Here is a 12,933-nt window from a genome sequence, read left to right as displayed (position 1 = left end):
AATTAAAGATTTCATACTATCACACTTATCCCACTGCTTCTAAAGTTTAAGGACATTTTCTGCAGTGGGCTAGAACCTGACAAAAACCAGTGGTATATCTAATTTTTGCCATTCTAATAATGTAGAAATCATATGTATGTAATTATATATTTACACAAGTACATATGTGTATTTAAAAGACTTTGAAGTAAGAGGAGCACACCAAATAGTTTATTTTTTAGAACATATAACCAGGAGATGGCCATGACCTGAAAGTAACTCTTCAAAGAGCTAAAAAGGTAGCATCAATAATAAATGCCAACTTCTACTAAACTGACCTTAAAATTCGTTACAGGCTTTGAAGCACATTACACCACCACCAAGTATGCTCCAGAACACAGAAACTGTTCAGAGTGACTTCTTATGACTGGAGACAACGCGGTATTTAGGACTGAGGCACTTAATTATTTCTGTTTTGACTTATCACGCGTCAAAAGGACTCTTACCTGAGACTGGTAGTGTGGCACATGCTGCACAAGAGGCTGATTAGGAAACTGTTGGGGACTATATGCAACATATTGTGTTGAATAAGCAGGTGGCGTAGCTACAATTGGAGGGCCTGCTGCTGAGGCAGGATGCATCATGGTGCTCTGATGATGTTGGTCTTGCCGTTGCTGTGGCATATTTGGTACTACAAAGAAAAGAGTGCCTTGCATTAGAAACACAACATGAAGAATGACCATCTTCCTGAAAGGTTTTACATTACAGTGTCACTGTGACCAAGTGAAACACCCTCACCCCTCACCTTTAACCACGTACTAGAGCTCTATCAAAAAGGAACAGCATGAAAAGGAGTTCCTCCAAGAAACATTTGATTTTCATCACCGCCTTTGAGCCACGTATACGGCCACAAACCCAGCCCTGCTTTTTTGTGAAGGAAGGAAGAAAGGTGGAGGGAGAGAAAGGCTGACAAGAATCAGTAACAGAAGAGAGAGGTTATATCAGGATACCTACATTAATCAAATTTGATCCTGTCCCCTTCAAAAGGCTTACTTCACCCTCTATGGAAACTACTCGGCAACTGTTCCATCAACTGGAAAGCCAAGTCTGTTAAAATTACTTGTGTTTATGGCTGAGGAGAGCAGAATAAAGGTCTCCGCAAAGCCGCAATTTGAAGTACTCGCATCTTTTAAAGCTCTGTGCTACCCCTCAGGATAGCAGCAAGCAACTTTTATGTCACAGTCAACACTGAAGGGGACAAGTCAACCTATAAGAAGAGGAGTAAGTAGAGGGCAGAAAGATCAAGAGAGCAGAGCGCTGTAGTGTGGGGCTACCTGAGCTATCCTGGTAAGACGACCAACCGAACCACAGGAGCAAGGCGCTCAGAACAAACTAATTCAGCCTACTAAGCAACAGGGCATGAGAGTTCAAGGTGAGCTCCAGCTTGCTGCAGTGAGACTGCAACTAAGATCTAGGCTAACTCAAGCACCTGTAAACTCCACTGCCGTGTGCAATGCAGACAGACCCCTTAGAGAGAGGAAAGGAGGGAAATGTTGAAGATGTCAGTAAATTCAGTTATGATTGTATTTACACTGCAAATCAACAATAGAGAAAAGTAAATACAGGACCTAACTTGACCAGCGTAAAGGCACTGCACTTTAACCCATGCAGCTCCTTCAGGACTACGCTGAACACAGAATGGATATACAGAAAATAATGTGAAGTAAAAAAAGAATTCAGAATAGGAGAGTGGCCTCACACAGCAAGTGAGTCCACAGTAATGTATTTCTGATTAAAACAATCAGTGTTACCAATGAAAAGATTCCATGGGTCAGGCCACAGTAAAGTTAGTGTGTTTTAAAATAGAAACACATTGCAGGTTTGTGTGCCCCCTACATTAATAAAGGCTACTTGTTTATTTCTAAACAGCAGAATGGCTCTTTTAAACAATTTCCTTTTCCAGTGACTGGAGCTGCAGCACTGGAACCTATCATCGTGAACCACTGTGTAAAACTGCAAGAAAGCATGCACTGTGTAGAACTAGAGCATTATCTGAAACATGACTATAAAAACAAGACCCTCATTTTTCTGCTCCTCTGTCGCACTGCACAGAAGAGAATGCATCTTGCCACACATGTTCTTGTCTCCATAGCCACAGGTGTCACTTGTTAAAAACATGGTATTGTTAGTCCAGCTGTTCAGTTACTGTTGCAGAAGGAATGCAAAAGAACAAACTGGAACCAGCAGTAAGTGTTTTTCAGAAGAGCAGCACAGCATACTCTTTCTGAAGAAACAGCGATTTTGCCTGTTGACAAAAAAATCTCCTCTATTAAAGCACCATTCAGAGCTCTGCTGTAAACCAGAACAGAAAACCAGTACAGAAAGTTCCCTTTAAACAAACCTGTAAGACTTATGAAATACAGGAGACAATCAGCTTATCTCTGTTAATTGCAACATTAGGGTATTTTCCCCTCTGTCAAATCAGATTCCAAACTAAGCAACTCCCCATTACTCAAACTTATCATGTTTTGGCTGAATTAGTTTATCTAGAAATGCATTAGTATTTCCACTTACTCGCCTTTATGAAAAACAGCATTTAAAATATCAATTAGAAAACACACAAACGTTTGTAATTTATTCATGCTGCATGCAGACTAAGAACCAAACAGGCAGTATTATTCTCACCTTTACCTGCTCTATATGTCTTGGCCTGGTTCACTGGCATGGGCGTCATGGGAATAGGATACAAAGGCTGAAAGAGAAGGAGTTGAAGCTATGATATTCCTTTAAAAAGTGAGTGTGCGTCTGGGTGGGGGCCCCACTCAGCTTTGATGTTTTTTACTCTGTTATGTTACATGGTTTAGTGAACTCTGCCTAACCTATGATATTTTCTTGGATGACTGTGATTAAGGCTGCATATACAAACAACTAAGACCATATGGTTTGCAACAACCAGTCAAGTAACGATACTACTGCTACTTCAAGCAATGTACTAAATCGGACAGCTTTAGAACAATTAGATTTGAAATCCTAGTAATTCCAACAATGACCAGAAACTAGCGGGACACAGCTGGAAACTAAGGACGAAGACACAGTTGCTTAAAACTTAAGAGAGTAAGACTATGCTTGGAGAACTGGGGAGGAAGCCTGGACAAATTAACAATAAATGTGATTAAGAGCTGCTGGAATTCATAAGTGTTTAAGAATATGAGAACATCTAGGTTGCGGGACCACTGGGTGAAGTCAGCTATGTAAATACTGAACAACAATGTAACTGTACCCATATTTACAACAGTAATACAAGCTGTTAACATTTCACTGTTTTAACTTAAATCTCTTAAGTGTTAAGTTTGCAGCACATGGCTGCTCTTTACCTGCACGCCTGGACTCACTGGAACCGGGTACATCATATTTGGTGCAAAACAAACAGGCTGAGTGTACACTGGGGTCGGCTGCTGATGACCCACCATAGAGGGGCTGGGCTGGGCTTGTGGACGAGGGGAGGTTGGTGTAGTAGAAGGTTTCGGCTACAAAGAGAGTTCAGCAACGTATAGGCAAGATTAGCTTGATTACCCTCCAAGTAAAAGGTTTGCTTATAAAGATCTACTCAAAGGCGATGTTAAACAGTATCGAGTAACTTACTTGAGCAAAAGATCGAGGGTTGAACTCTTTTGCATTAGGATTAAGTGTTGATTTTCTAACTTGCCTAAACAAAGAACAAAAAACTCTGTTTAGCATTGTTCTTTTATAAGCATATCGGCAGAACTCCCAAACAATTAAAAATTTAAAGAGATGAAATATCTCATTTCCATCTGTGAGTCATATTTTTAAGAACTCAAACAACACATGGCATGCAAAAAGCTGCTCTTACTGATAGCACTCTTATTATACTTGTCCATGAAAAAGTTTTCCTGTCGTTGATACTACAGCTCACATGAGCCAGGAAAACGTTTAAATAACCGTTTAGACATGGATTAGGCAATCAACAGGACCACAGTTCTATATGCGGCTCTGCCATTGACTCATGAGATGACTTTTAGTACAGTAAATTCATGTGTTGTTTTCCCTGTATAACAGAGAGAACTTGTATCAGCCACATAAAGATATTATTACACATTCATAATAGTTTTTTCTACAAACGGCTAAATGCTAATAACAGATGTGCTTATTCTAAAAGGCAGAATTACTCACTCAGAAGTATCTTTCTTCTCCTCTTTATCCTCTTTATCTTGTTTACTTCCAGGCCCAGATGTCTGTACACCTTGTGAAGTTACCTCAGGCCCCCGCTTTTGCTCAGAACTATTACTTATTGAGGGAGAAATACTTGGACTATTAGGTTTGCTACTGCCACCGTTCGAGTTAGTATTACTGCCAGTTTCTATGATAGATTCTTTAGGGGTTGATTCTGTCTTTTCTTTAACTACATCTCTTGATTTTTCACCTTCTCGGGTTTTGTTTAGCAGCTGATCCACTGCATCTGAAGAGGAACTCGACTGTAACTGAAACAAACCCAAGGAACATAGTCAGTAAATTGATACACAGAACTAGGGAATCGAATGCTATCACATACACAGAGTAAAATACAGTCCCATAGGCCTCAATCATCTGGAAACTACTTTTTAAAACATACATTTCCATTTCTACTAGAAGAGAAATCTATGAACATTGACAATGTTTTAAGCCTACACCGTGAAAGCAGCTATTTAGCAACTCAACTGACCTATATGTTGATTAGGAAGTGACAGGAAAGCTTCTGGACTCATCCCCTGTGTGATTTAACAGTAACATTCGAAAAGCTAACCTGATTTAATAAACCATTATAACTAGGAAATAAGCAATATGAATTCATCTTCAATTTTCCTCCACAAAACCCTTTATTTAATTTTGAAACAGCTCTTCCAAATGGACTGTAAATGTGATAATAATTTGTACCTGATGATCCAACAGGTTTCAAGTACTATTTTCAGTGTACAGTCAATATGCACATTTACACGTATTAGGCAATTGCACTAGCAAGAGTCAGCATTGATTTTATAATATCTAGCCTGAATTCTTATAGATATTTTCATAAATTAAGCACAAGTAGTAAGGACCTGTTTTCCTGTTAACATACGCAGTATATTCAATTCATTAAAATAATTTGGATGCACATGAGAACTATGATACCATTAAGTAAACATTCAGAGATACTTACCCTAAAGTCATTCTTAAATTTCTTTAAATCATCAATCTGTTTTCTGTGTTCTGAAACAATCGGAGATACACCTGCCAAATATAAAACCAACATTGTCCAAGCATTTCTAATACAAGTTTTATATACAACCTCTACATTGAGTTTGACAAAAGGTAACGTTTGCATAGCTAAAAATGAAATGCTGTGGTATCATTTCAGCTGTAACTTGGTATAATTTCATGAACTACGTGCATGAGCACACAAAAATACTCTGTGAAACCAGAGCATTACATAACTGACATATCTATAGCTCTAACGCATCGTACCAAGAGAGAAGCCCTGAGGTGCAGGGACTGCAGAGCTCTGCTGAACACAAAGAAGCATGCAACAAAACCCTCAAAATGTAACACACCAGTGTTTCAAGACACAGCAAGCAAAGGTGAAACACTGACCAAGGTTAGGTTTATGGTTAGACTTGATCTTAAAGGCCTTTTCCAACGTTTTGATTCCAAGTTCAACAACATGAAAAGATTTTTTTTGAGAACTGAATGACAAACAATGCTGCAGAGAAAGCCAGATTTAAGGCATAGCAGGAAGAAGTACAGTTACAAAAAACTACGCTGACCGCAATGCTTAGAAATATTGTGAGCACAGCTCTAAGTAGAAACACTTATTTGGCCCAAAGACAGCTAAAAAACAGCTTTATGAGAAGGAAAAAATAAAGAAATAATAAAAAAAAACCCCAAGTTAAAAGAAATTAAACCATCCACATAAGCATCCCTACACTTTTTGTTGATTAAATGAGTCAAGAACAACATTTAAAATTGTAGGCCTGCCACTTCACAACCGCATGACCAAATTTCCGCTGTAGAACACCCAAGCGAGATTGTCTCCAAGTCCTTCTTAAAATACTAACTAAAGCAATCAATATATAGCAGGTTCAGTGCTTGGGATTTCTACATTACTCAAGTATACATGAAAGCTTTCAATACAAACCTTTGTTTTCAGGTTTGGGAAAACTAGGAGAAGTCTCACTGGGCTTTATATTCTCCTTGTTTCCAGTTGCAGAATTTTGCCTCTGGTCCTGAAGCCTGGTATCTTTAGCTACAAAAGAAATTGTCAAAATTATTCTCTTCTCAAACTGACCAAAGAGAGATTGCAAGACAGAAACAGAAGAGAGATTTAATCATGTCTAGCTTACAAAAGAAAAACCCTAAGTTACACATTTTCTGCTACCTAGTGGGAGTCTGAAGGGTTATCCTTCCCCCTTCCCCACCAAATGAAAAAGTCCCAGTCTAACACAGAACCTTAACCAGGCTGCAAAAGCTATAAAGTGAGAGCAAATTATTTTCAATAGTCCAAACTCTTCATAGAGAATGCTACAAAGATTTGAGAGTTCTTAGACATTTGACTGTGCTTTTCAATGTTGTTTTTTTTCGCCTTCCTTTTACTATGCTCAAAATATCCTTTGAAACCAGAGGCCTAAATTTCTTTAGATTATAAAACAGCCAGGCACTCAGTTTGAAAGAAATCCTCAATTATGCCAAAAACCTATAAGCCCGTAAAGAGCAGCAGAAATTAAGCACACAGACTTATCAAATAGCCCCTCCAACCTTAGCGTAAAGCTAGCATTGTGAGTAAAGGGGAATTCACTACACAGGAAAATTAAATGCACCAGAAGTTTTCCCGTCATTTAGAAAGCAGCTCTGCTCTTCTACAGACACATTCATTGTCAGGGATTAGGGAAAGGGAGCATTTCCAAGCTAGCAAAGGGTAACTTACATTCGCTGGAAGGGGTGACTGCTCTGTTGGATGCAGGGCTGGCAGGTGTAGGAGAGGCAGCTGGAACAGGCATGGCAACAGCTTCAGTGGGAATAGTACCAGGCTGAGGAGAAGGCAGAGCTGGTCCCGTGGGAGTGCTGCTCTGCCTCGGAGACCTAGGCCTGTGTGTTTTAGGGGATAATCTTGGAACTAGAAACAAAAAAAGGAAAAAAACAGTTATAGGATAAGTTTCCTCATCTGCTCAACAGTTTGCTTATTTTTAAAATGACTAAAACATGCTTTAAAATACTTAGTGGAACGTAATATAGTAATTGAAAACCTGTTTACCTTTCAGGTACATCTCCTAGTTCTTTACAATGCCGCATTTCACATAAGCGGTGCGATTTTTCTGCAGATTGTCCCCTAATATACATCACTGCCCTGTAGTCCCACCATGATACTGCAATATGGTCCCCAGCCCGCCCAATAGTACAACTACAACAGCTCACATTAACACAGTTTGAGGCAGAATAGAAAAGGTGGTCAGGTCTCCATACAAACAGATGTAAAACATTTTTAAAAGGGCTGAAAAAAGACATCCATTTTACAGCGTCCTCTTTTGGAGGTTTGCCAGCTGAAAAAAAAACAACATATCCTATTGAAAGAGGATTATTTGATGTATATTTTTGCCCCTGTGTTAAAGCAGCAAGGTAAGTTGTATATTCTTTAAACTACAAGTTGTACCTCCTGCTTCCTGCTCATCCCACTGTTAATTGCTTTACATTGTATATTAACTTAAAGTGAGCGAGGAGAAAAAGAGGTTAAGTCATTTAACAGTCCTACTTGCATGGTAATAATATGTAAGTGGGGGATGGTGAGGGAAGATGAATTAGAGATAATGCCAGAACAGAAGAGTTGAAAGCTTTTCCACAAGGCAACAGGTGTATGTGGGTCTAATTCATCCCTTCTTTCTGAAAAATGCATTCCCACTACACTCCTCTAGAATTCTAGCACTGCTAAAAAGTAACAGCCTCTGAATGTCACTCAAAAAAGCACCCAGCTGCTGACAACTCACTGGAACGCAGTCCCAACTACAAAAGCTCAAGACTAGGGCCCGTGTCACAAGAATGAGCTTTAAATTTGAAGTCAAATATTGAAAAAAGAAGTGCTACTGACTGTATCTGCTACTACAATACTTAGACAAACACAAAATGACCACTTAAAACCTGTGTCATTTTAAAAGGAAAAATATATCCAACTTAACTTGAATATCATTTCATCTTCTCTGTTAACACCAATCTTCCTCTACCCAAACACTTCCTTCATTTGTAAACCACAACCCAGTTACACTGCCATTAACCAAATTCAGTGATGCAGTGGAAAGTATGTAACTTTTCCTTTCAATAACTTTCCTGAAAATAACTTCTTTTAACAACTAATTCCATACTTTTCCTTCCTTTCTTTTCATACACCATCAGACTTAAATTCTCTGTAGTTAAGACAATATTGCACTTGAAGGACCGACTCACCAACTACTTTACTAAGCTCTCTGGGTACATCCTTCTCCTACTCCATTTAAGCAAGCTACGTTAGCCGACCAGTGTTTATTCAGAGCCTGAATTGTCTAGAAATGCAATATTCTGCTTAGCATTCACACTCTAAAGTGCCCCTGGCAAGCCATCTGCAATAAGCCAAGCTTTACCTACCCCCACTGACAACTGATGACCACGTCCCACCTGAAGGGCTGCCTCGTGCCACTGCAGTAGTAGATGCTTCCCCTGGTGCATTATGAGATACAAATTCTAAGCCACTTGAAATTGTACCCCTACCAGTAGAGACTCTGTGACCTCGAGGGTGCCGTTGTGCCTTAGGAGACATCCGTGGAGGCCCTGGGAAAAAGAAAACAACCCCACACAATAAGTACTTAACGTCCATCACTATCAGTACCCAAACATACTATATGTTTTTAAAATTGCATTTAATCTATTAACTCTCAATAATGCAGTAATACAGTCAAGCAATTTACACTGACGTCAACTAGAACTGAGGATCCCCGAGACTAAAAAGGCCAAGCCATTGGTGCAGCCAGAGTACAAACAAACTCATCACCTTGCTATGACAGCTCATGTTCATTGATATTTAGAAGCTTTATCAGAATTGAAACAGGTATGCAAGTGCCGGATTTAAAATATTTGAATTCAAGCATCCAGTATTGCTTACTGCAAGACACGCCAAAAAGGTCAGTAGCCCAGCTCCCTCTGGATAAGCACTAGGCTATCAAACATTTTCCAGAAAAGAAAAAAAATTCCATCCCTTTTGTCAGGTGGTCAGTGATACCGAACATTTATTTACAGAGTAGTCACCACTGGCTGACCAATGCTCTTGGGGAATTTCAGCAGAGCTTTCTGCACCGAGGCTGAATTGCCTGCAGCAGGTCACAATTCATTTACAAGTCAGCAAAACTGCAACTAAACAAGTTATTGTTATCCCAAGGTTCAAGTCATGCATGTTTAACGCCAGAAGCTAAAGTCGTAAGTGAATACAGTAATTCTGAACAGCTTATACAGCTGCCACAGAACATTTACGCTCAAGTCTAAGCAGCAATACAGTTTGTACATCCTAACATTTTCTTTACAAGACCAGACTCAAATGTTAATGTTTCGAAAGGAAAAACTGAGCACAAGATAATCTGGCTGATTACAGTTCATTTTTAATGTAGGTCAATAACAGAGATTAGTTCAGATAATGGCTTTCTGGTTTCAGATAAGGTTCTAAAATATCAAGTACCTCTTCTGGTTACATAAATCTTTAAATGTCAGCCTCTATTTTAACCACGAATCTAAAGTACGCTTCAATCCAAATTATATACAGGCAAGTATTTTAAACAATACACGTTCCAACAATCCTCTTCTAGTAGCAAAAATGAAGCGTTGCAATACGCAGCAGTTCACTGCATGCCTGACAAATGCATCGCAAGTGCTAAGAAATACCTGAATTTGCATGTGGATTCTCAACATCTTACTACATAGAAAAAGCTCACACAGATAAATTGACAGTAGCACGCCATGGACATGCCTATGACCATCCACTTTCTGGTTATGGACCATCTCGAGCATTTATCAGGCAAGCTGTGGAACAGCATTACTGACTCAATTAGTGGGACGACTGGTCTCTCTGCCGTGGCTCCAGTGGAGCCAGTTACAGCAGAGACTGCAAGTTTCCAGTGAGTTCAGTATAACCCGTTTACATTTTTCCAGGCTTGCTGGACTGTGCTGTGCGGGATAGTATTTAAGTGCATTTAAATAAAAATTTTAAAATGTATTCCTTACTGTACCCTCAGAGGACAAATAAGTTTAGTTCAGATACTTCTCTTACCGAAGCCTCATGGGTTAAGCGTTTCTCTGCAGATTATTGGCCGCCAGGGACCCGACTTACTGTCCTGCCTCAATGCAAACACATCTACGGTCTTCTACAGATTGGCCTTTGAAGCAGTTTATCCTACCCTAATTCCACAATGCACTTCTCTGAATACAGTATTTTTATTTTTCTTCTTATTATTGGCTTTTTACAAAAGGTAATTCAATGATTTAGTTAAATTTGAAACTGCTTTTTGTGAAACAACTCTACTGAAATATTTGGTATTTTATATAAATTCATATTCCTAAAAATGCCCTCTAAAGTTATCAGGTCCTGCGTGTTGCTGTTGGTTAAGACACTGAGCAGCGTTTACAAAGCTGGGTTTATTTCGTACCAATTTGGGAAATTTCACAGCTTTATTTTGTTTTTGTAAAGTTCTTCAAATAAAAAGGTTAATAGAAATAGTCTGATAAACTAAAGTTAAACACAAATTATAGGTTAAGTAATGAAGAGGAAAAACAATTTTGTAATTAAACTCACAAAGGAGTTAAACAAAGACAAACAAAAACATGAACAAATCGTGGTATTGTACCTTCTGAAGACATGCGTTTAGGCATAGTAGAGACAGGAGCTGGAGAACCATGAGCAGAGGGGTGAGACGGGGGCCTGGAGGGCCGCGAGGGGGGCCTGGAGGGCGGCCGTGTAGGGGTGGCTGCCCGAGGTGGAAGAGAGTTGGGACCTGACTGGTAGCGAGAAGGTGGGCGAGAGGAAGGAGATGGGCAAGGCGATGGCCAGGGAACACCTGACAGAACAAATGATATGAAGGAAAGTATAAAAACTAAAGAAAAATTATGGGGAAAAAGGTCAACAGAAAAAAAAGTAAAATATGACAAAATGATTTTTCATGTTTAACCCTTTGGGGATAAGTTAGTTTATTTCTGCAACCAATAAAATAGTCTCTGCAAGGTTATTTCCTCCACTTCGGGTCAAATTTAACACCTGAATGTCACAAACTCCCCAAAGGGTTAATTAGGATCTACAAATACTACTAAGGAATAGACAGTAAAGTTTGATCTGTTAGCCTATTATATATATGTTCTACAGTATGCATCAACTCTTGACAAGGTCCTTGAAAAAGCTACCAGAGGTTCTCAAACAGCGGATCACATAAAGTATTGACTACACAAACTGCTACTTTCAAACCAAATGATGAGCAATATAAATTCTAGGAACTGTATCTTTACAAAAAACAGCGGTGTTCAGTGTCTGAATCCTGACATTTATGCCTTTATCAGTTATCTGAAGTATTAATGTAGTATTTTAATCTAGGCTACAGGGTTCTTTGTTCCCAAAACAAAGAAACTGAATTCACAAGCCATTCTGAATATTTTGGGTATATGATGTTCATTCAGCAGAGTAACAGGATGACAGAAACCACAAATACTACAAACAATTTTCACGGTTTGCATTGTTTGGACAAGACTCAGCTGTACATCCTTTGTACAGCTGACTCCGTATTTAAAAAGGAAGTCTCACTTACCTTTAGGTGTTTCTCAGACTTCCTCTCCAGATAGAGGCACTTGAGTACTATACATTTTTCATTTATTCACAACGATCTCATACTACAGCATTTTTAACTTATAAAAATAATGCCTCAAGGACAGGCTACTGCTGAAATCCATCTCAGAAAATGGTGTTTGGTTTATGAAACACCAATTCCTGTTACGTGGTGCTCAGTGATGTCTGTTTATAAATATTACCCATGTGAATAGCAGAAAATACTCAAATAGCTATTTGGAGAGAAAGCTTTTGATTCTTTTTCCCCTAACACTTCTCTTACTTTCCCAACTATGATTTTTTCCCCCGCACATCACTGTAAAGTCAGTAAGTTGCTTTATTCTTTTCCATGGGAAACAGAATTGATCCATGCACCAGAAAGGAAGAGTGATGCTTCCTTGGCTGCCACCTCCCTTTCACTAGGTGTCAGCATTGCTACTCCTCCACACAGAGATCAGCAGAAGTCATGCACAAAGCAATTTTTAGTCTTTAAAACTGCATACTGCACCATTACCTAAGACAAAGGTGTTTGAGAAGCAAAACAAGAGACATTTCTGCTCCGCAAAGCTACATACAGTGCGGTCAAATGCGCGTTCCATTATGAGTTAAATCCAAAATCAAAATCACAACCTCTGTCTTAAATGATGAATGCTGACCTGGCTTATCAAGTACATATCCTAAGACCACATCATATGCAGTTTCAACACAATTAGATAATTGATTGTGATTTTATATGGCATATTCAATTAGACTTCAGATACTTACCTCCGTTAACTACTCTTTGATCTGCTCCAGAGTTAGGACTGAATTCTGAAGTATGGGATCCAGACCTTGAAATCGGTGGTCCTGATCCAGACTGGCCCATCCGTGGTGAGTTTTGTCTTCCACTTCCCCAGGACAGGACATCTCTGTTCCTCTGTCCAGGTGGAATGTATTTATTTTCTCTGAAACACAGCAAATTTCTATCAGTGTTAAGACAGAACTGAAAGACAATGAAAAGTACCTGATCAAAAGCTCTGCTGGTATTTTCCGTCTTTCCAAGTCAAGCTCAAGGAAAACTCTAAATACTATCAGATGTTGACCTAACATTCACCTCATGAATTGGC

The 12,933-nt window shown here is 39.1% G+C and overlaps 1 protein-coding gene across 3 annotated transcripts in view; it reads right to left on the bottom strand.

The window, feature by feature from the left end:
- The window catches only part of ATXN2 (ataxin 2), a 52,156-nt gene that overhangs the window by 16,615 nt on the left and 22,608 nt on the right, over positions 1-12,933 (bottom strand). For 2 of the 3 annotated variants that reach the window (XM_074159347.1, XM_074159345.1), the window contains 11 exons: positions 12,593-12,771; positions 10,863-11,072; positions 8,620-8,802; positions 6,935-7,123; positions 6,149-6,256; positions 5,174-5,244; positions 4,171-4,478; positions 3,622-3,685; positions 3,354-3,506; positions 2,671-2,731; positions 486-670 (listed from right to left, as the gene is read on the bottom strand). In XM_074159347.1, coding sequence (XP_074015448.1) covers positions 486-670; positions 2,671-2,731; positions 3,354-3,506; positions 3,622-3,685; positions 4,171-4,478; positions 5,174-5,244; positions 6,149-6,256; positions 6,935-7,123; positions 8,620-8,802; positions 10,863-11,072; positions 12,593-12,771 — 1,711 coding nt within the window. Of the gene's footprint in view, positions 1-485; positions 671-2,664; positions 2,732-3,353; positions 3,507-3,621; positions 3,686-4,170; positions 4,479-5,173; positions 5,245-6,148; positions 6,257-6,934; positions 7,124-8,619; positions 8,803-10,862; positions 11,073-12,592; positions 12,772-12,933 lie in introns of all 3 variants that reach the window. The other variant, XM_074159346.1, reaches the window with a different exon arrangement.

Source organism: Numenius arquata, chromosome 16 (genome assembly GCF_964106895.1).
Source record: "Numenius arquata chromosome 16, bNumArq3.hap1.1, whole genome shotgun sequence".
NCBI classification, from domain to species: domain Eukaryota; kingdom Metazoa; phylum Chordata; class Aves; order Charadriiformes; family Scolopacidae; genus Numenius; species Numenius arquata.
This window is presented reverse-complemented; position numbering and strand designations above follow the sequence as displayed.